The 24,573-nt window shown below is 30.9% G+C and overlaps 1 protein-coding gene across 4 annotated transcripts in view; it reads left to right on the forward strand.

The window, feature by feature from the left end:
- Positions 1 to 24,573, forward strand: part of LOC124431231 (matrix metalloproteinase-2) — a 166,194-nt gene that overhangs the window by 137,854 nt on the left and 3,767 nt on the right. For all 4 annotated transcript variants that reach the window (XM_046978864.1, XM_046978863.1, XM_046978865.1 and 1 more), the window contains 3 exons: positions 4,067 to 4,213; positions 6,899 to 7,041; positions 13,288 to 13,446. In XM_046978864.1, the coding sequence (XP_046834820.1) occupies positions 4,067 to 4,213; positions 6,899 to 7,041; positions 13,288 to 13,446 (449 nt within the window). The remainder of the gene's footprint in view (positions 1 to 4,066; positions 4,214 to 6,898; positions 7,042 to 13,287; positions 13,447 to 24,573) is intronic.

The following is a 24,573-nucleotide window of genomic DNA, read 5'->3' on the forward strand; positions in this document are numbered from 1 at the left end:
ATTTGTAGAAAATAAAATGAATGATGTTGGAACAATATATATACATAAATATATGTATATATATATATTTCTGTTGCAAATAAAAAAAAGAATGAAAAGAGAAAGTGAATTCCAACATATCGACAATTTCTTTCGACAAAATATAAATCTAATCTAACTTCACCAACGAAGGAATTTCGAGTTTCAATTGGATATCGCAAACTTTATATTTATAAAAAGGAAAATGAAACACCCGGTATGTGCATGATAAACTATACTTGACTAGTTCAATTGACTACTTCCGGCCGACTCTGATATGTGTCTTCTCCGTCGATCGGATTCAAGAAAAACTTTTACGAAGGACAATACACAACCAGAAACATCTAAAGTATATATATATAAAGTATATATATATATATTCCTATGGAGTATATAAACATCGATAATCAGAAGAGAGGTCAAACTTATTCCACTCCATCTTTGTTCATTTTTTAAAACGACAATTGACTATGTATGTGTGTAAGAGAAAGATAGATGAATAAAGAGAGAGAGAGAGAGAGAGATTTTACGTACGGGGTAAATAAAAAAAAAAAATATATATATTTTTGTCAATTTTTAAAATCACAATTAAAATCTTTTTGAATAATTTTTTATTATAATCAGACCAGAGAATGAAATTTCCAGAAAATTTTACTAACCGTATAAAGGCCTGCAGTGTTTCTTCTTTTCTTTTTTTTCCTTTTTCTTTTTTTTTTTTTTCACTAATTTTAAAAAAGAAAAAGAAGAAAGAGAACAAAGAAGTTTATACTTCAATAAAGTCTCGAGGGAGTAATTGATATGAAGAGGAGGAAACAAAAAATGAAAGGGAAAAACGAAAGAACGAAAGGAAAGGAAAGAAAAGAAAAAGACGGACAACAAAGAGAAATGAATAGAGGGTAATAGGGAAAAAGATGTCACCTGAAGAAATTTTTTTGTCCCACCCTGTAGAAACGAAAATGGCAGAAGAGAAACCAAAGGCAATTTCGAGCTTCTTTCAAAAAAATTTGTTTGTATCTGTTATATGTATATACGTATATATGCGTACATACATATACGTAGTTGTGTGTATATGTGTGTGTTTGTGTGTGTGTGTGTGTGTGTTTAGGTTGTATAAGTTGTATAATAGAAACAACACAACACGTGGAACGTGGTTGTGTTTGATTCAAATAGAAGAACTTTGCGGAACATTCGAGTTGGAAAGTCGGCTAGCACTATTGCAAGCGAAGAAAAAAAGGGAAAAAAAGAGAACAAAAATGGAAAAGAAAAAAAAAAAAAGAAAGAAAGAAAGAAAGAAAGAAAAAAGAGAAAGAGATGAAAAAAAGAAAAGGCAACTCGTCCGTCCGTATGCTTTTCAATTTATTTTCCTTTCGTCCTTCTTCATTTATGACGTGAACTCAAATTGAATTTTTCCTCCTCTTTGGGCTTCCCTCCCTCCCATCTTCTCTCCCTGGTCCATCTCGTTATAAAGAGAGAGAGAGAGAGAGAGAGAAAGAGAGAGATTTCATTTAAAATTAGTTTAAGATCGTTTGAACATACGTATTTTCCTTTTTGATTTTCATTTTCAATGAAAATTGTATTACTGTTGTCAGTGATCGTCAATGATTTCTTTTTGTATTAATTTTAATACAAAATAATACATAAAATATATTATATTGCAAAAAATAAATTCTTATACGTTTTTATTCGTCATTATTTGTATTACATCATTGTCATTATCATCATTATCATTATCATTATCATCATTATTATTTGCTTGGAAAATATTCCAAGGGTTAATTTTAAGAAAATAATTTATCCAAGATGAAAGATTTTGAGATTTTTCCATCCTTAAGTCGAATGATTAAACCCATCGAGACCGATCGTTGTTGTTTTAATCCTTGTACACCCCCTTTGCATACTTACTTTATGGTAATTTGTATATTCAGAGTCTGTGTACTACCTATATAAACTAGCAGAAACTAGGAGAGACATTACAAGGAGAGTTAAAGAGAAAATACTATTTACTAGGAGCATAGTATTTCCGGGTTTCACGTTATTGCATGGCCTAATACTACCTTCTAGCTTAGACCTAAGCCTAGTCTATCTAGCCTAACCTAACTTTCTGTTTCAAGATGGCTCAAGGAAGAAAAAGATTTGTCTGAAATGAAAAGAGAGAAAAATAAAAAGAAAGGATATATTAATTTAATAAATGAAGAAATAAAAGAGAGAGAGAGAGAGAAAGGGAGAGAAATTTTATCGATAAAAAGTCCAAATATATTTTTTTTATATATATATTTATAATTAATGTATATATATATATATATATTTTGGTATACTGTACTAATACCTAATTATATGTTAAAATTATTATATTGATCTTTTATTATATATTAATACTATATAATATATATTCGTATAATAAAATCATATAATATCATATACTAATACAATGTGGTATTATAAAAAAAAAAGAAGAAACAAAAAAGAAAAAGAACCAAATTAATATGAAATAATAAAAAATATATTTTAATATATTATAATATATGCATGTATCATACATTAATACATAAATGAATTCATGTGTATATTTCTGTCCAATTTTTTTTTTATAAATTTTCTCGTCGACATTTATCGATCGACATAAATATCAATTTTTTCGATTTACTTTTTCCCCTCTTTTATCTCGTCCACAAGATTTATTTACCAAAAGAAATTTGATATCCCGTGTTATATGTTCATACATTTAAACGAATTTAAATTTCATATTGTTCAAATTGTTCTGCATTTATTTATTCAAAATTTTATTATCCAGTGTAATTGAATAAAACTTATACGAGAATCACGATCAATACACATACATAATACACATCGACTTTGTTGCACATTTTTATCCTGAATCGTACAAAATGTTTTCTGTGACATTTTAATATTATAATATTCATGATTTAATATACATATCTTTTTGTTTTTATCAACTTTTAAACTGTTAATAATATTAATAATATATTCCATAAATATTAATATATATATATATATATATATATATATATAATATTGATTAATTAAATCTTCGTTTTAATATATTATAATATTATTAAAAGGATTACTATATAAAAAAATGTTTAATGAACACAAAGAGAAAGCTTAACCTAACCTAACCTAACCTAAAAGAAAAAAATAATTCGTAAATAATACCTCAATTCTAACCTAAAATAAAAGAATGCTTTTACAACCTACATACATATATAGCTATTGTATATATATATATTTTTTTTCTTTTTCAATAAAGACACATACACTTACTGACATACACAGATATATATATATATATATATATATATATATTTTATTTATTTTTGGAGACTTAAAATTTTTCAATTTAATTTAGGAGAAATTCATTAGCCAGTCGTTATGGCAATAAATCAACGTCGATTCTAAATCATTTTCTATAGCTAGGATATTATATTCCATCCTGTTGGATTATGAACAAGAAGAAGGATGGTATTATTGATGTTGGTGTTGATGTTGGTGGTAGTAATAGTGGAAGTGGTAGGATCAGGATAGATAAAGAGAAGAGTTAAATGGGGGTAGGGGAAGGAAAGTAATCCAAAGAACGTTCATAATAACTCGAAGAAGGAAGGTTACGATTAAAGAGATTTGTGGAGAAAGTTTTTGAAAGGTTGCAAAAGAGGAAAATCATTATTTGGTGTTATACTTAATGGCTATAGACCGATCTCTCTCTCTCTCTCTTTTCCTCTTTGTTTCTAATTTTTATCAATGAGGTATATCATAATAGTTTTAAAATGGAGACATCCTGTATAATGATTTTAAGAGAGAAAAAAGAAAAAAGAAAAAAGGATGAAATAAAAGATGGCGACTAAATTTCTTTTTTTTCTTTTTTCTTTTTTTTTCTCAATTTTTTAATACATAAACGTATGTGTCCTATCGTCTATATGAAATGATACGATAGAAGAACGTTAGAGTTATACGTTGATAATACGATCGTTAGATATTACGATTCGATGATTCAATGAATTATTTCTATTGTTTGTCCCTAATTATGTTACAGTTTGAGAACCAATCAACCAAGCGGCCTGGAAACTGGCGGAGTTCGACTGGAATTGAGCAAGGCACTTGACCTTTGGGCCAGAAATTCGAAGCTTACATTTCAGGAAGTTAACAGTGATCGTGCTGACATCTTAGTTTACTTTCATCGGTGAGATCATTTATTTTATATTTCCTTCTTTATTGTTTTTTCCTTTTTTTTTTTTTTCCTTTTAAGAATTCAATTTCTTATAAAGAAAAATTATATATAATGCAGTGTGTGTGTGTGTGTGTGTGCGTATGTGTGTCACAATAAGTTATAAATTTCAGTCACATTTAATGGCTTTCACATCGAATTTACGTATCTGGTTAAATCGATTGTAATAGAATTGATTTTGTGTTAGAATGAGAGAAGGATGAGAGAGAGAGAGAGAGAGAGAGAGAGAGAGAGAGAGAAAGAGGGGGGAGGGAATAATAGTAGTAGCAGTAGTAGGAGAAAACATTACAGTTGCATTAACGATTACAACGAAGTAACCCTATAAATGTAAACTTGTATAATAAATAAATTCGAAACGTAATAAAAGTACATATATTCTGGAATAGAATATTTTATGTGGGTTGGGGGGGAGCGGGAAATTGTTAATAAATGAGAAACAAAGAGAGAAAGAGTGATAGAAATAGAGAGAGGAGGGAGAGATGTATTTTTTTTGGAAGAAAGATAAAATCAAAAAAAAAAAGAAAAAGAGAAGTATTTAATTAAATTCGATAAGTTGCAAATTCACGCCAATTAAATTAAATACTCGTTTAAATATAATTTTATTTTATTTTATTTTTTTTTTTTTTTTTTTTTTTTCTTTTTTTCTAAAATAAAAACGTTATAAATGTTTTATCGATCATTCTTAAAATCCAAAATTCCCGCCAATTAAATTTCTATATTTGCTCGTTTATATTTTCTACATTCGAAATATCTCTCCTGCCAATTAAAGATCAGTACAATTTAGTGTATGAAATTTCATAAAGGAGAAAAGGACAGAGAGATTGACGTATCTCTGTATAAAAAGAAAATAAAAAGGAAAAAAAAACGAAAAAAAAAAAACAACAAAAAAAAAAAGAAGAAAAACAAAGAGAGAAAATTTGATAAATATCAGTGTACGCGCGTATTTGATGAATTCAAAATTCCTGCCAATTAAAAACTTTGCACGATTTTGTAAATAAAATTTCTTAAAAAAAAAAAAAAAAAAAAAAAAGAAAAGAAGAGAAAAAAAATCTTAGAATAAAAAAAAAAAGAAGAATATTTAACAAATACTATTAACTGACTGAAGTTATTGAAATTATGTTAATTTCAATTAAATACAAATACCATATATGTTTTCTTTGCTTTCCCTCTCTCTCTCTCTCTCTCTCTCTCTCTCTCTCTCTCTCTCTCTCTCTTATATTTTCAATAACAAAAGGAAATACAGAATGATAAGTGAGAAGAAGAAGGAGGAGGAAGATAGGTTATGTTAGGAAAACCCGTGGATGGTGTAATTATCGTTTAACCTTAATAAGGTTCCTATTCTCGTGAAATTACTTGCAGGGTTATTTGTTTTCTACGCATGAATCCACAAACAGTCTTTATGTGTTAATATATTGTATGTTTTGTTTGACGTTATATGTTTATACGTGTATGTTCGTGTACGTTTGCGATATGTGTGTTTACGTACGTTTGTGAGAATACGGTCTGGTGTCTAAATTGGAGAAAGAGGCAATAAACGTTATTAGATATTATCAAAAGTAAAACGTCACGTGGAATGTGTATAGAATATCTGATATAGTATATTTTGTCATGATGGTATCGATTTTTCTATATAGAATTTACTATCGAAATGACTCTGTATTTATATGTATCTGTGTGTGTGTATTGATGTATCCATGTCACTCTTTTTGTACGAAAAAGAAAATGAATTCTCTCGTTCACGTACAACGTGATACGGATTTCGATCTATTCGATGGGATACTACGACACTTTATATCTCGTTTAAAACGTTCATTCCATGTGAAATATTTCAGTACGTAGAAAAACCAAAAAGAATATAGTCATTGTGCTCGTTTTTAAAGTAAGGTTATATATATATACGTATATGTATGTGTGTGTATATGTATATATTTATATATATATATATATATATATATATGTATATATTTGTATGTATACTTATAGTGTGTGCTTTTTCATAGATATTCATGTGCATATATCTGGCGATTGGTTAAAGTTAAAAAAAAGAAAAAAAAAGGAAAAAGTTTAATAAAACAGATTTTGCACGGCTTTGAGTATGTTAAAAGTATCTGTCTGTATCTATCTGAAAAAAAAGAAAAGAAATATTCGTTTGTTTTATTATTTTCTTTTCCTCTTTTTCTTTCCTTTTTTTGTTTCTTTTTATATTTTACTCCTAACCTCTTCGAGTAGATTTTTTCCTTTTTATTTTGTTTTTTTTTTCGTCGTATCGAAACCTATAATGTTTCTTCTTCTTTTTTTTTTTTTGCATATTTATACTATTTACGAGCAGTCGAGATCCGTATATATGGTGATAAAGAAAAAAAAAAGAAAAAAAAATTTTTGTTACAATTACGCATCGATGCTTCGGGAATGATCGTGTCGTTATGATAAATTTCGGAATTAATCGAATAATTCCGGTAAACTTCGTAATTAATCGTGTAAACATTAATCAAAATCGATAGGATTTAAAATAAGAGAAACTTAATTAGAATCGTCATTGAACAATGATATATAATCGTTAGATATGATTTTATTATATACGACGAACGAACGAATCGTATTATTAATAAAATTTTCTTGGTATTAAATTTGGATTTGCAGTGGTTCTCATGGCGATGGATATCCATTCGATGGAAGGGGACAAATCTTGGCTCATGCATTTTTCCCTGGCAAAGATCGCGGCGGTGATGCTCATTTTGACGAGGAGGAAATTTGGTATCTTCAGGATAGCAGCAATGAGGAAGGTAAATAAAAACAAAATGATAATAATAATAATAATAATAATAATAATAATAATAATGCTGATGCTGACAATGATGATGATGATTTTTCTTTATTATCATTACTCTTACTACTACTACATTTATTATTATTATTATTATTATTATTATTATTTTGTGTCTAGAAATATATTCATCGTCTCTTTCGACTTCTCTCTCTCTCTCTATCTATATATTTTTTATGTTCTCTACTTAATTAAGTAGAGATTTTCGAATCGATTTATAAAGAAAGATAAAGAGAAATATAGGAGAATTGAAAGATTTGTCGAGTGCTTCGAAAGATATCAAATCCATTCTTCTCGATTACACGGCTAGGATCATGCTCCTAGGTATTAGAATGGAATCCCTTTCGACAATTCTCCGGGTCTTTACATTCTACCGTCGAACAGTGATTCCAAATTGGTCTCGTTAATAACGTCGGCTTATCTCTCTCTCTCTCTCTCTCCCTTTCTCTTTCTCTATTTCTCTCCTTCTCTTACTCATTGTATTACCCTCCTTCTCTCATCCATGCATCAATGCTTCTGTTTGCTAGAGTGAGATGGTGAGAGAAAGAGAGAGAGAGAGAAAGAACTTCTCTTCCTCTCTCTCTCTCTCTCTCTCTCTCTCTCTCTTTCTCTATCTCTCTTTCACTCTATCTCTCTTTCACTCTCCGTACGGTTTGACTCGACATGGAGGCCGCCATTAGCATAGTTATAACGGTTGCTAGAACACCACGGCGTCTCCCAAATACGAATTCCAACGTTCTCGTTTAATATTACGAATACATTTTCGAGAAAGGAGCTTTCTATGATAACCCCTTCTTCCCTCTTTCTCTTCTCCCTCGGAGATGACAAGAATTGGTTGGTAACGGGTACAGTGGGAGGGAGAGAGAGAGAGAGAGTGGTGGTTGTGTGGGAGAAAGGATACTTAACGCTACTGACCATGTAATATACATATGTATTTTATATATATATATATATATATATATGTATATATTGCATTGTATGGGATTAAAAAAGAAGGGGAAAGTTTTGTCCTTTTTCTTTTATTTAATTCTTTTTTTTCTTCTCTCTCTCTCTCTCGCGCGATTTTATTTATTTAATTTTTTCCGTTCTTTTCCTTTTTCTTTTTTTTCTTTTCATACCTTTTTTTCCTTTCTTCTAGTTAAAAGAATAGTGCATGCCAAATCGAAATAGCGAGTGTTTAAGAGAGGGTAAGAGAGTAAAGCACCTTACTCGAGTAGGATTCGCGAGATAGCTGAAAATCAGCATCCTCGACATTTTGAATATTTTATGAGATGAGGAGGCCGTCGTCACGTAGTACTGTACATAGTAATAGCAGTAGTAATAGATAGTAGTAGTAGTAATAGTAGTAATAGTGGTAGTAATAGTAGTAGTAGAGTTCCATTTAGTCGTTTATGAAAAATTCATATTAGCCTCGAGCGCATGTATGGGGAGAGAGAAGTCGAAGGGTGTCTCGAGTTATCGATAAAGCTATCGATAAAGGCAAAAGAGGTGAGACAGCACGAAAGAGAAAGACAGAGAGATAGAGACAGAGAGAGAGAGAGAGAGAGAGAGAAAGATTGAAATAGTTTATACATGCGTAAGAAAAAGATAGAAATAGCGAGCAATATATGAGAGAAAGAAATAGAAATAGTATAAGTGTGTCCTTAAAGTTAGAAAAGGAGGGTGTAAGAAAGAATGTTTATGTGCATAGGGGAAAGTATATGTGTATTTGTCTATATATATATATATATATATATATATATGTTATGCACTAGGTTTGTGTATTTACCAAAATGGCTTCGACTCTCTCACCTTGGTAAATACTCTGAGGTTGACTTCGATAAATATTCAATGCTGGTTACGTTTTGGTTGGGTATATCCATTTCTCTATCTCAATCGAAAGGAATAGACAGAAATCGAGATCATAGTCGTTTTCACGATTTTCGATAACTTCCGTTTTCCTGCGAAATCACTATTTTCAAATTCTTCTGATCCATATTTATGAGAAAGCTCTCTCTCTCTCTCTCTCTTACTCTATATCTCTCTTTCCATTCAAGGACATAAGCTTTGTTCGCACATATCGTACACATTTACGTTGTAACTCGTGCGGAATTATTTTGAGGAAAAAAGAAAAAAGAAAAAGGAAGAATAATTAGAAATTTGGAATAAAAAGAAATGCCTCGATGACTCTCTCTCTCTCTTTTTTTATTTTATTTTTTTGTTTTTTTGTTTTTCCTTTTGTTTTTCATTTAGTCGAACGAATTCTTTCAACGATTATTCCCTTCAGTGATCTCTCCTATATTCCATTGAAATATATATATTTTTTTCTTTTTTATTAATACATAAATTAATTCGAATAATTAGTTTTTCTTTGTAATGCATTTTAGTTCTTTGGAATATTTTTAATAATCCAATAAAAAGAAAAATTAGTGTCTTAATATCTTTTTATTATTATTATTATTATTATTATTATTATTATTATTATTATTATTATATTTTATTTCCTTCCTCTCTTTCTTTCTCTCTCTCTATTTTTTTCTTTTTTTTTTAGATTCATTTCAGAAACTCTAAATAAACGCTCATTAGACTGTTAATTTTTTATTAACAAAAATAGAAAAAAATAAAAAAAAAAAAAAAAGAAAAAAAAAGAAACGTTCTTTATGTACATTAGTTTTTATGAAACCAGCACGAGATGGATAAAATCTGCTAGTATGCAGATAAAATGGGGAGAGAAAGGAGAGGATACGAGTGATGGCCTACTTTTACTTGCACTTTAATCCGAGAAGGTTTTTATCAAAATCGGATGTGGTTTTTTCCTCATTTCCTCCCACCCATCCTTCCTCCCTTCCTTCCTTCCTTCCTTCCTGTTCGTTTTGATGATGGTAATAATATATTTAAAAAAATTACATATACAATAATATATCTTGAAAAGTATTTCTAAATAATCGTTAACCAACTTGATAGACATCTAACTATGTAAAAATAAAAATGTAGCACATTGTGTGTGTGTGTATGTTTTTAGTCTTATATGTACCAGTATTATATATATATATATATATATATATATATATATATATATCCTTGCTCATAAATCGATGATGTCAAGCAAGACAGCAGAGCCTAATACATGTGTGGGATTATCTTTGCACATTTGTGAACGATGAGAAACGAGCATTGGTCCAGTTCTATCAGAGTTTATCTATCTTATCTATCTATCCATCCATCTATTTCTTATCTCTATTTATCAATTTTAGGTCAATAGATTACTTCGTTCTATTTAGATATTAACAATAAATATTAATTTAATATTTAAAAAATATCATTTATATATATATATATATATATATATATATATATAGATTTTAATTTCTTTTCTTTTCTTTTTATTTTATTATAAATTTTCGAAATCTTTCCAAATTCTTTGAACTTTAATACAATATTGTAATACCTTTTAATATCATATAACAATACTTTCGAAGAGAATTATTGATATTAACTTTCTTTTTTTCTATTTTAATGCTGAAACGCATTAAATTAATTAATCGTTGGAGCTACTTAAAGGAACAGCTTTGGGAACTCATTTATGTAAGAGTCGATATTGCATTGCATTGCTACGATCTTCTCTGACTCTGTAATATTATACTGTTGTATATATGAGATTGTGTTGAAATGAGCACAACTGCTTCCTCTGCCATAAGTGGACATTCCTCTGGAATGTTTAGTCTACGATAGAGATTCTCAACGTGTAATATACTTCGGTGAAGGAACTCAAACGGAGAATTTTGTAAAAAAAAAAAAAAAAGAAAATAAAATCCCTTTAATATATATATATATATGCTCTTAAAAATTTTTGAAGAGCGAATCTAACCTTTTGGAATATTCTCTGTATTTAGTTTATAAATATAAAATTTGCATGTGTGTGTGTGTGTGTGTGTGTAATGTTTTATTTTATTTCTATTATTATACTAATAATAATGCTTTTATCTATTGATATCATTGAATACAGTTATAAATTATACACACACACACATTCAAGATGCAAATTTGAAATAATATGAGAAACACTGGTTTGAAGTATTCGCTCGAAAACCAAAGATCCAAATTGATCCTGGATCAAAACCACTGCTACTTCGTAGGATAATTTTTTTTCTTTTTCTTTTTTTTTCCTTAATTTTTTTTTTTTTTTGCTTTCTTTTTGGTGAATTTTAAAATAACCTTGATAATTATCAGTTCAAAGGAAGAAAATTTGTACTTTTTCGTGTCACAAAAAAATTTGCAAGAAAATGAAGAAGAAAATATTCATGTATATATTTGCGTATATACGAAATGACATATTAAACGAGATTTCAAGGAAATATACGTATCCTCATAAAAATACTCGAAAGAAAAATAATAATAATAATAATAATAATAATAATAATTAATAAAGTTTCTGTGATTAATAAAATATTAATTAAAAATATATTTTATTGTAAATCTTCTCTTTGAAAGGGAAAAATATGGAGAAAGGAAAGAGAAATACCATAAAGTAAAGTTTAATGGGATGTTTAATCTGTAGATTATGAATGAGCTCAGTTGTTTAAAGCATTGACCATGAAAACGGAAGAAAAATTGGAAGAAAAGACTCCTTCAGATTTCGCGAGAGTTATTCAGATTTATAACTGAACACAAATACCATCCAATCATTCCTCCACCCTTTGCATTCTTCTGGTAAAAAAAGAGAGAGAGAGAGAGAGAGAGATAAAGAGATAACCCAAGTTTGTTTTTACGAATCTTAAAACAAATTTAAATAATTATTTACATCTCATAGCCTAAAGATGAAGAGAGATAAAAAGATAATTTGTTATTGTAGTATATATATATATATATATATATATATATATATATATATATATCTACTATCTCTTTCTTTTTCTCTTCGTTAAAGTTTATAGGGTAATTTAGTGAAAAAGGGGGAGAAGAAGAAGAAGAAGAAGAAGGAGGAGGAGGAGGAGGACAAGAGTGGGGGAAGAGAAGGGATGAAACTGGTTTTTGGTTGATGATACGTGTCTGACTATACACCACTACTTCTACTACTACTACTACTACTTGCAACCTTCTTGTTGTGTTGTTGTTGTTGTTGTTGGTTGGTTGGTCTGACTTAGTTCTGTTCAGTAGTGCTGTCCTATCTTCATGGACAGATCAACTCCTCCCTTCATTCCTTCCTCTCATTCTTCCCCCTTACCCGTCTCACCCTCTACGAAAGGGTAAGGTGGGTAAAAGAGGGATTGTGACATCCCACAGCAAAAAAAAAAAAACAAGGAGATAGAGAAAGAAACTATACATACGGAGAACGTGTGCAAGCTTTAGAAGAAGAAGACTAGCTGTCTTTCCTATCATTCGTGCTCCTCTCCCACCTGACCTCTCCACTCCCCCCCCCCTACCCTTCCCCCTCTGGGATTGCACTTAAAGCAAGTTTCCTCGTTAGGAAACTTTCGTCGCCACGATATTTTGAAATTGCGAACCGTTGCCGTCAGGTGGCACGGTTGGTTCTGCAATCTACTGCTATTCAAGTGCGGGGGTTGTGCTTCGTATCTTGATCGAAATTCCAAGAGGTAGGAGAATGAGTAACAGGAGTGATGAGGAGGAAGAGGAGGAGGAGGAGGAGGAAGAATGAAAAAAGAAAACAAAAGAACGAGGAAGAAAATGATATAAGGAATCTTTTCTAGGATGAAAAAGTTTTACTTTAACTCGAGGAAATTTCTTCATTTATTTCTTTTTTTTTTTTTCCTTTCTCTTTTTCCTGTTTTTTTTTTTTTCTTTTCTTATTTATTTTTATTATTTTTTTGTTTTGTTTTTCTTCCTCTCTCTCTCTCTCTTTCTCTTTCACACATACGCACACACACACACTTTTTCTTTTTCACTTTAATCAAAGTTAGTATCGCGTATGATTAAATGTACGAATAGTATTATTACGTTTAGGAAATGTTTTATTATTCTCTCTCTCTTTTTCTCTCTGACTTGCTAAGCCAAAGCGAAAGAGAAAGATGGGAGAGAGGGGAAATTATTCTCTAAACGAGAGTAGTTTATAACTAGAAAACTTTGGAGATTTTAATCGTTGTATATATGTGTCTCTCTCTCTCTCTCTCTCTCTCTCTCTCTCTCTCTCTCTCTCTCTTTTATTTCTTTGTCCTTGTGATCGAGGAGATAAATATAGTATATTTATCATACGTTTAATATTTTCCAGGGACTAGTCTGTTCGCTGTGGCTGCCCACGAGTTTGGTCATTCTCTTGGTCTGGCACATAGTTCTGTTCAAGGAGCTCTAATGTATCCTTGGTATCAAGGATTAAGTCCTAATTATGAGCTACCAGAGGACGACAGGCATGGGATTCAACAGATGTATGGTAAGTTATTAAATTTCAAATATATGTTATATAAATTACAATATTTTTATGTACAAAAGTAAAATACCAAAAATTATATCCTACCATATGAGAGGAAAAAAAAAAGAAAAGAAAAGGAAGCAAAGAGATGAAAGGAATTAAGATGATATAGGAATCAAAAAAAAAAAAAGAATTAATATCTTTCATTTCCCTTATAACGAATCATTTTATGCGCTTTAAAAAATCTCTATCTTTCTCGAAAAAGAAGAAGAGTAGGAGGAGGAGGAGAAGGAGGAGGAGGAGGAGGGGGAAGAAAAAGAAAAAGATTTTATTGCCATTGTTATATACTAGCTTTCTTAAACCACGTAAAACTTTCAACGCTCTCGGGATTATATCCACAAAGGATAGATAAATTTCGAACAGTTGTTATCTGCGAAAACGATAGTAATCAAAAGAAAAGTAAGCTCTTTATAAAAGAGAGAGAAAGTGAGAGAGAAAGAGAGAGAGGATAGTGATAGATAGTTAGAGAGAGAGAGAGAGAGAGAGAGAGAGAGAAAGTTAAATTCTCGAAAACGATACTATAAAATAGTTCATATATTGCACAAATACACACACACACACACACACACACAATGTACACACTCGTATTTATATCTGTGGTGTATAAAAAAAATCATAGTAATGGCAGTAGTAGTATCAGCAATAATAGGTAGTAGTAGTAGTGATAGTGAGGCAGTTTGAATGGGCGCTAGTAGAGTAGGTAAAATGTGTGAGTAGGCAAGTAGTAAAGTCCGTCGTATAATCGGACAAGAGGGAGTAATTCTTACAAGTAGTAGAAAGGTCGTTTCCGAACATACCGATCAGACACGAACGCCATAATGTACTTTTAAGTACAGGACGGACCAAAAGTTTTCTGGATGATGTAATTTGATTTTGATTTGATTTGATTTGATTCGATTCGATTCGATTTGATTCTTTTTTTATTTCTTATTATTTTCTTTTTTTATTTATTTTTTTTTTCAAAACTGGTTACAGCCACGAGATTTCTAAGCAAAATATAATTACTTTAAAAAGAACTCGAAAAGAAAGGAAAATAAAGTGATCATTTTTGACGTTTTTCCCTTTTTTTTTTTTTTTTTTTTTTTTTTAAACAAATCACAAACAACGAATTTTTGGATCTCTACGTCTGTGTTTAATTTTGTCAAATGTTAATAACCAAACGATAATCAACCTCGTCTATATGTACACGGCTATTAATATTCTCTCTGTAATTATTTCCAATTATTGAAATTCACTTGCAACAACAAACATCAAAATATTACTACTACTACTACTACTACTACTACTACTACTATTAATATTAGTAACGTAAATAACAATAACAACAACAACCTCTGTATTTTCTGTAATACACGATACCCCTCTTTTACTATGTTACATATACAAACATAGTTTCTCTCCCACCTGAAACGTATACAGATATTATTAAAAAAAAAGAAGGTATTAGAATTCTTTGGCGTAATGTTTTTACATGATATACGAAAAAGAAAAAGAAAAAAAAAAAAGAAAAGAAAAAAAATAAAAAGTAGAAAACAACCATTAATCCATTAACCCACATTTTTCAGTACGCGATAGTTTTTCCGCGATAAAAAACAAAAGGAAAAAAAAAAAATCACGATCAAAATTCGTGTTGAGTTTATGTGTTGCACGTTTGTGTGTGTGTGTGTGTGTGTGTATGTATTTGTGTAAACAAAAATTTTATTTATCCGATCATTGTTAAACAATTTTTTCGATCGGTCTCTCTTTCTCATACGATTTAGAAGCGTATAGTTGGACGAGGATGAAATGGAACGTGAATAAAATATAAAGAATGACCAGGTGGATGTTTTTTGTTCCCTATGGGATATGGGTCGGCCATGCAGAGAGAGAGAGGGAGAGAGAGAGAGAGAGAGAGAGAGAGGGAGGGAGAGGGTGGTGAGGTGAGGTAAGGGTGAGGAGGGATGGAGAAAGAGGGCAGACAGACCAGGAGTGATTTACTATGCCAGCTTTGTCGGTTTTCCGGAGGGATCGCAAATGCATTCCGATTCTCTTTCTCTTTCTATCCTCATTCTATATCTTTCTCTCTCTCTCTCTCTCTCTCTCTGTCTCTCTCTTTCCATCTTCCTTTTCCTATACCATCACCGTGTGCTTCATGTTTGCATTACGAACACGACCGATGTGTAGTACAGGTACACGTTAACTCGCTACTGGTTTCGCGGTTGTACTGAAAGGTCGATGGTCACATTTGTTTTCCCATGAAAGGGACGTACTTGAATGGGACTCGAACGAGAGAGAGTCTATCGACTACTCTTTTTCACTTCTTCCATCCCTTTCTCTCTCTCTCTCTTTCTCTTTCTCTTTCTCTGTGTGTATGTGTATGTGTATCTCTGTTGATGTGTTTCTACGTTTTCGAATATTTTGTTTCGTGAAAGTCGTGAAAACTCTTTCTCTCTTTCTCTTTCACTTTTTCTTTCTCTCTCTCTCTCTCTCTTTTTCTTTCTCTCTCTCTCTCTTTTTCTTTCTCTCTCTCTCCTTCTCTTTTTCTTTCTCTTTGATATTTCGTCTGTAAATAATAAGAAATTTTACGGCGACAATTCCAATACTATTTCTTTTTATCTAAAACAAAAAGGAATATAACAAAATTTTCTTACGTCGATCAATGATTTCTATCAATTCCAATGTTCTTATAAATATTTTATTTATTTATGAGACCTTCAGTGAAGGTGGATATAATTGGTAAAAGAAGAAGAAAAAAAAAAAAAAAGAAAAAGAAGAACTTTTAAATGCATCACAATTTTTTTACTTATTTTATTAAATAAAAAGAAGAGGGAAAAGAAAAGAGAGAGAGAGAGAGAGAAAAAAAAAATTATGTTGACAATGTCCATTTCCATTAAAAAAGAAAAAAAAAAAAAAGAAAGAAAGAAAGAAAGAAAGATAGAAAATAAATTGTATAAATAATTTGATAATCGAATAAAATAGAATTGAAGATAAAAACTAGTCTCTCTATCTCTCTGTTGTGTTCTTCAATGGAAAAGCATATTTAAACGGCGATGTAAAATGATCTTACTAGCGTTTAACGCTGTTTAGATTCACTGAGTGGATATTATATTACCCTATAATAACTCGTACAATTCGTGGAATGTTTGAAAGATAGTTCAACCGGTCGCAATTGGTCGATATGCCACGACCTCGAACTAACTTCGACGGAATGAAGGCAAAGCGGATTGAAATTTTTAACTACTACTAATAGTAGTAATAGTAGTTACACTAGCAGTTAGTTCCTCTAGTAGTTCTAATAGTAATTGGGTAGGAGTAGTCGAACAAGAATCAATCGGAAATGATTAAAACTTTGTGTCCCGTTCCTTGAGAACTCCTTTCCTTTGACCAATCGAAACATTCCTATCTTCCTTTCACCATTACCGTTTCGTTGGCTTGAAAAAAAAAAAAGAAAAAGAAAAAAAAAGAAAAAAAAAAAAAAAAGAGTAAAAATAAAAATAAAACTTTCATCTCCGTCGTCTTCAAAATCGATCCTTCTTCTTTCCTTTTTTTGTTTTTTCTTCTTTTTACTTATTTTTTTTCTTTCTTTCTTTTTTCTTTCTTCTTGTATCCCTCTTTGGTAACCACCGTCACATAAGCACCGACACATCACATCGCAGATTTTCTTCATCCCTTCTAACGTTGATACGCTCACCGAAGGAAATAGTTGAAGCGTTTCTTTCCTCTTGAAACTTATCCTTAACTCAGTATACAAATTTTTTTCCTTTACCCCATCATCATCATCATCATCCTCCTCTTCCTCCTCCTCCTCCTCCTCCATATCCTTTTCAGTAGTTTTGTGAGAAGAGAGAGAGAGAGATAGAGAAGGAGAGAGGGAGAGAAAAAAAATGGAATTGCAAAAATTTTTCTTGATTAAAAAAGTCCCCTTCATGTTCCATCGCTCTAAACTCCAAAATAATATACATTTCAAACTTCACTTCGTTACGATTTTCCCTTTTTTTTTTTTTTTTTTATTTCAACTATATTTTTATTTATCCTTTTTTTGTTCGTTTTTAATTAAATAAAAAAAAAAGAAAAAATCTGTCATTACTCTTCCTCTCATCTTCTTTCCCCGCTTTTTATTTTCTTATTTTTCTTTTTCTTCTTTTTGCCCCCCTTAAATTAATTACAACGTATATCAAATCGTGTAAAATGGGGAAAATATTAAAAAAAAAAAAAAAAGCACACTAGGATTTATTATTATTAAAGGGTGGGGGGGTGGACAGGGGAGCGGGAGTGGAGAGGGAGGAAACAAATTACATAAGGAAAATGTGATGACCATAATTCTCAAACTATAGTAACAAATTCTTGTAACTCCGTTATCTTCTTGGATTGATAATACATCTAAAAGGAGAAATAAGCTTTCTATTTTAAGGACGAAAAGGAGACGTATAAAATAGCACAGTGAAAATTCTCGTCCTTGTTTCCCCCCCTTTTTTCCATTCTGCTAAGCACCATGGATAAGAACAAAAGGTAGGGAAAGAGAAGGAAAATTGGGTATGGATGGGGGGAGATTAGAGAAAGAGAGAATAAATAGCAAATGCCCTTTTATCTCTCTCTTCCTCCGAAGGATTTCGTTTCGGTCTTTTATTGGTGGAAGAGAACACTGGGAAGAGGAAGACCGCTTGTTTCCCTTTATCCTTTACCACAACTCGCTTAGAATCCTTTCTCTCTTTTCTCTTACCTTCCATTCTCATTCCCCTCATTTTCACCCATCCCTCCCCATCCCACTACCCTATCCTCCCACAATCCACACCCCCCTCAACTCCCCATCGCTATTCTCAATCCACTTACTTAGTTAACGGAAAACGTTCGAATTCCCATTGAAATAATTATTTCGTTGAATTGTTATCTTCTTTTATCTTATATATATATATTACTCTTCTCTTTTCTTCTCTTCTATTTTCGTCTAATTTCGTTTTTTCTTTTTTTCTTCTCTCTTTCTCTCTCTCTCTATCTATCTATCTATCTATCTGTTAACTTCTAACCAATTATACTACTATAAAGAAATAATTGGATAAAACTGGGCCCGATGATCGGGTTTTATCTGTTGCTTCATGAGAATATCCGAGAAAAGTATTTCTTTTTCTTTTTTTTCTTTTTCTTTTTTTTGTTTTTTGTTTTTCTCTCTTCGTCGCCATCCCCTTCTCCCCTCATGTAATTCTATATTCATATATATGTGTATATATATATATATATATATATATATATATATATATATATATATATATTTATGAAGAAGCATTGACCTCGATAATCATTAATCAAACCGTGTAATTGACAATAAGAAAAAAAATGTCTCATCTCGGGATGAATCTGAACGAACGAATGAACGAACGAATGAATTAATTAATCAAAATTCCTCGTAGTTTTTTCCGCATTATACAGTTACTGCTCCCTTCTCATTTTTCCCGTCGTTTTACCCCGTATAATCATATCGAATTAAATCCGCGTCCCTATTGTTCCTCCCAGAGAAAGAGAAAGATAGAGACAGAGAGAGAGAGAGAGAGACAGAGAGGGAGAGAAGATAAAAAAAGACAAAGAGAAAGAAAGAAAGATAGAGAGAGAGAATCTTTGGGAAGTGCCCAGCGGCGGTCGTTTTAAAATAATTTGATGCATTATTTATTGTCACGAACGAAAGTGCTTCCTTTCACTCCCTCAAAAAAAAAAAAAAAAGAAAGAAAGAAAAAAAAACAAGAAAGAAAAAAGGAAAGAGGAAGAGGAGGAAAAAGAAGAAGAAGAAGAAGAAGAAGAACGCAATCCTCAGCAGTAGGCGATTACCACCCTAACCCTCTCTCTCTCTCATTTCTATCTTTTTTTTTTTCTTGACGTCATCGCCATCGCCATCGCCATCGCATTCTGAAATCTCGTTTTCAAGAAGGAGATAAAGATTTCACCATCCAAAATGATGATAGCACACCAGCTTCTTCATACCTTCTCTCTCTCCTTTCCCTCTCTCTGCCACCCCATCTTTTTTCTCTTCACTTCTACTTCTCAACCCCTGTCCCCCCCTTCCATCTTAATCCTTCAGTCATTCTTCCTCTTCCCCTTTTTTTCTTCTTTTTCTTCTTTTTTTTTTTTTCATTTCTTGTTCTCTTCGTAAATCGCCCGTTCATCATCCATCGTCCATTCAATTGATTCTCTCTTTCTTCTCTTTCTTAGCTTCTTCAGTCTTATCCTTCCTTTTCTTTTTTTTCTTTTTCTTTTTTTTTTTCCTTTTTTTCTAGCGTTTCAAAATAGTTCAGTTTCTCATCATCTTTCATTTCCCACGTCTCCGTACGTTTATATATTCGTCTCTTTCTGGCTCTTTTCCTTTCTATTTGGCTTTTCTTCTCTCTCTCTCTCTCTCTCTCTCTCTCTCTATCTCTCTCTATCTATCTCCATCTCAACATTAATTTCTCTCTTTATCTCTATCTCAAAATCACTTTCTCTTTTTCTCTTCATTTATTTCCTTCTTTTTCTTTCTAACCATCTTTTCCTCTCTTTCTCTCTTTCTTTCTAGACATCTTTCTCTTTCTTTCTCTCTTTGTCTTCTTTTCTTTTTCTTTCTAGACATCTCTCTCTCTCTCTCTCTCTCTCTCACTTTTTTTTCCCCCTAGACATCTCTATCTCTCTCTTGTTCTCCCCCTAGACATCTCTATCTCTATCTTTTTTTATTTCTCTATCTAACGCATAAAATGCGAAAGGATTTGTAAATCGCATAGTAAGACAGGAAACTGCTCGTCTTTGGTAGAAAAAATGCTCTTAAAACGCTCGTCTTATTTCCTCCTTACCACCACCCCATTCTCTCGTTCTCGAGAAATCGCGTTTGTTTGCGCATCACTTTAATGTAGAAGCTTTGGGTTACAGAATAACGCTTCGGGGATGAAAAAGAGTTGAAAAAGTGAGAAAATAATACACGGGGAAAAAGAGAAAAAAGAGAGAGAGAGAAAGAGGGGCGGACAGACAGAATCGCGAAAATTGGCCACGAAATGGCGAGCTAAACGAGTCGATTATTATCACACCGTACAGTTTTATTTCTTCCTCTATATCATTTTCTCCCCTTCGCAATATTTTCGTTGGTGTTCTCCTTGTATCAGTGTTACTGGCGCTTGTTATTTCCTCGTGAAAACAATTTCTCTCATTCTCCCTTTTTCTATTTTTAATTTATTTTATTTTATTTTAAAGAAATATTTTCTATCTATATTTCGAACTTGGTCGTAATTAAAAGAAAAAAAAAAAAGAAAAAAAAAAAAAAAGTAAAAAGAAAAATTACGAACGATCACACCACACTAATCCTATATCTTCGAGGGAAGAAAGTTTTCTTCGACGGAAAATAATTCTTATCGTTCGGTTGTCGTAATTTTTTCCACCGATATATTTTCCTTTTTCTTCATTTTGTTTCATCGTGGAACAAGTGGAAGAAAAGGAAAAAAAATCTCGTGCGAAAAGAAAGTGTGTAAGGAGAAAGATAAATGGTTGGAGAAAGAATTTACTCGAGAAAAATGACTATCCCCATGAGTATCAAAAGTAAGTGGGTATAATACGGCCACTGGGCGGCAGTGTGGGGGTTGAGGTCGAAGTGGAGGGTGGGGGTGGGGTTAAAGAAAGGAAGGAAGAAGGAAAGAAAAAAGGAAAAAAGAAAAAAGAAAACAAAAAAAGAAGGATCGTTAGGTACTCAACGAACGAGTAGAGTACGTAAACTTCTTCGTTTTCTGCGACATGCATAAAACATATTTCGCGACGTTGACTTTAACGATATATATCCACCACCCCACCAACCCCTCACTGGCATCCCTATCCAGGCTTCTATCCCCAATTCCTATGATTCTTAGTTTTTTTTTATTTCACAACCGCGACGAGTCGACGGTAAAAAAAAAGAATTTCGTAATAATGCTGGGAGAAAAAGTTCTCGCTCTTTTTTTTTTTTTTTTTTTTACTTTTGGCTTTCTCATCTTCTGCTGCTGCTACGTTTCTGTCTTTTCGCGTCGAATAAATAAACGATTTTTCGAAAAGGAAATGGAAAGAATAAAAAAACAAAAAAAAAGAAGAAAGAAATAAAATAAAATAGAAAATGAGAAACGTTTCTTGAATATACGATTTATATAAATATATATATATATATATATATATATATATATATATTGAAGAGTTTTCTTTGATCCTTCAATTTCGTGAATTTTTACTTCCGAATTCAAGCAAGGAACATATTTCAAACAAATTGAATTTTATTCGGGAACGCATTTGTTAGAAAAATATTTGGAAATATGATCAATTTCTTTGGTTTTTGTACGTGTGTGTGTGTGTGTGTGTGTGTAAATGTTTATTCGTAAAAATAGGATGAAGAATGAGAAATGTCATTGTGTGAAAAGGTATATCCGGTTTGACGCCATCGCATTTTCTTATTTTTTTTATCTCTTAAAAAATGAAAAGGAAAAATAATAACTAAATAAAGAAAAGAAGAGACACTTCGAATGAAAAGAAAATGAAAAAATAAGTAAATAGGAAGAAAGAAAAAGAGAGAGAGAGAGAGAGAGAGAGAGAGAATAAAATAAAAAAAATATGAAAAATCATCGACAAATTAATTAAAATGAAAGTTAATAATTTTAATCATTACTTTAGATCCATCACTTATTTATCCTCCATTCATTTTTCCTAACTTAAAATAAGTTGAAGTAGAATCGATAATTTGTTTCTTTTTTTCTTTTTTTTTTCTTTTTTTTTCTTTTTTGTATAAAAATTTATTCGAAGAAGGAAAACGATTAAAAGAAAAGAAAAGAAATAGATTGAAGGAATTGTTCGATAAACTATCTCTTCAACCAATTATGTTAAATTGGATTTCCATTTTTATCCTTAAATCATATTATTATCGAGGATGAAAATTTTTCAGGATGATCTCCCAAGGGTATAAAAAACTTTTGAGGTTAACTTCTCATGTACGAGGCAAAAAGAGAGAAAGATAGAGAGAGAGAGAGAAAATGAATAAAATTCAATGAATAAAATTCTCTCTCTCTCTCTCTTTCTCTCATTCACTACACATTTTTTTACATATATATTTATATCATCCTATATATCTTTCTACATATCTATACATAAAGAATTAGTAGATAATAAATAGATATTGTGTATATATACAAGTATATATATATATATATATATATATATATATATATATATATATATATATATATATCTTTATTGCATCTGCATATCTTTTCTCTCATTCTTTCTCTTCCCCCCCCCCTCTCTCTCTCTCTATATATATATATATATATATATATATCTTTAACTTATATTTGAAATCAGGAGCTATAGTATTCGTAAGAAACATAATTATGCTTGGTACATTCGTATCATCATATCAAGCTCACATTATTCGTGGAAATACGTGATGGGAGAGCTCGAAGCGAATCAAATACATACACATATATATATATATATATATATATTATATGTATGTGTTTGTGGATGCATATGTGTAATGTGCGTGTATATGTATGAGTATATGAAAGTGAGAGACAGATGGACCAGAAGATGTTGTTTCTCTAATGTTAGCAGAGAGATTGTGTCGGCGAGATATGGGGGAGGGGGTGGGGAAGGATGGACAAGGTAGAGATGGGTAAAATGGGAAGCCTTGGGTGGTCGAGATCCGCGTTGGAAGTCCTTAGTAATTGCCAGTACCATCATCCAAGTTCGCCTTAATGAGCAAGCCAAGGGCTAATTTCGTATTCCAAGGAGAGAATCTACTAACTTTTCTAGGATAACTATGTGCACAAAGATTACTCTACTCAAGATTCTTATATTTACATATAAAATTCTGTCCCACTATATCTGTCTATTTATCCATCCATCTATTCATCTATTTATTTATCTCTTTCTCTTTTTATAAAAGATATATATTTATTCTCATATAATACAGGTCGAATAAGTTTTCGAGTATTTCAATGTTTTCTTTTCCTTTGTTTCATTTTTTTTTTTTTCATTTTTTTTCTTTTTTCTTTTTTTTCTTTGTTTTTGTCTTTCTTCCTTTATATGAAAGTAAGAAAATTACTTTTTTAATATACATTGTGTATATTTTTCTTCCTTTCCTCTTTTGTTCTTCATTGCATTTTTAATACTCCGAGAAAAAATAATAATAGCGTGTATACATTTTTTAATTGGACTTAATCGAATTCCATATCGAAACACGATATTTCCCCGCAAATAATTAACGCAGTAATTAATTCGGAAGATATTATTACTATCAGAAAGAGAATTAAGTATTGTAATATCGATTCCATAATTGTTACAAATTTACTTCTTATGAAGTATAATATATATATATATATATATTTTTTGTTTGAAAGACAAATTAGAAATATATATGTATATATATGCATTGCATAGCGCATGTATACATATATATATATATAAAAGAGAGAGAGAGAGAGAGAGAGAGAGAGAGAGAGAGAATCCGTTCTTAAAGGGAAAATTGCGAGGTCTTAGTTTAAGGGAGGAAGGGTAAGATGTTAAAGGATAGAGGTAGTAATTTATGTACTAACGGAAATAGCATAAAATAGAGAAACTACGAACACTGCATCCTAATTTGACAATTTACACATCTTCTATATGCATATATATATATATATATATATATATATATATATATGTACATGTCCTTAGAATATTGTTGGAATGATTAATCTTTCATATATGAATAAAAGCATGTTTTCTCTCTCTCTCTCTCTCCCCCTCTCTCTTTCTCTCCCCTTTTCTCTGTCTTTCTCTTGACTATTTATTCTTCCTTAACAAGAATTTTTAATGATAAAAAAATACTCCAATTCTAATTACTTACTTTACTTGAGAAACGATTAAAAAAAGAAAATAGAGAGAGAGAGAGAGAGAGAGAAAAAAAAAACTGTATAAAATCAGCAAAAACAGTTAAAATAAATTGACATTCATCTTGAAGATGAATTTTGATTTTAAAGGATAAAATTTCCACGTAGATATGATAATTCATTGAATTTAAGATAATTGTACGTGATAATAATTTTGTCAAAAAAAGCTTTGAATTTATATTGCTATTTTTCTTTTGCCTTTTTAATGAAATTCCTT

Source organism: Vespa crabro, chromosome 20, assembly GCF_910589235.1.
Source record: "Vespa crabro chromosome 20, iyVesCrab1.2, whole genome shotgun sequence".
NCBI classification, from domain to species: Eukaryota; Metazoa; Arthropoda; class Insecta; order Hymenoptera; family Vespidae; genus Vespa; species Vespa crabro.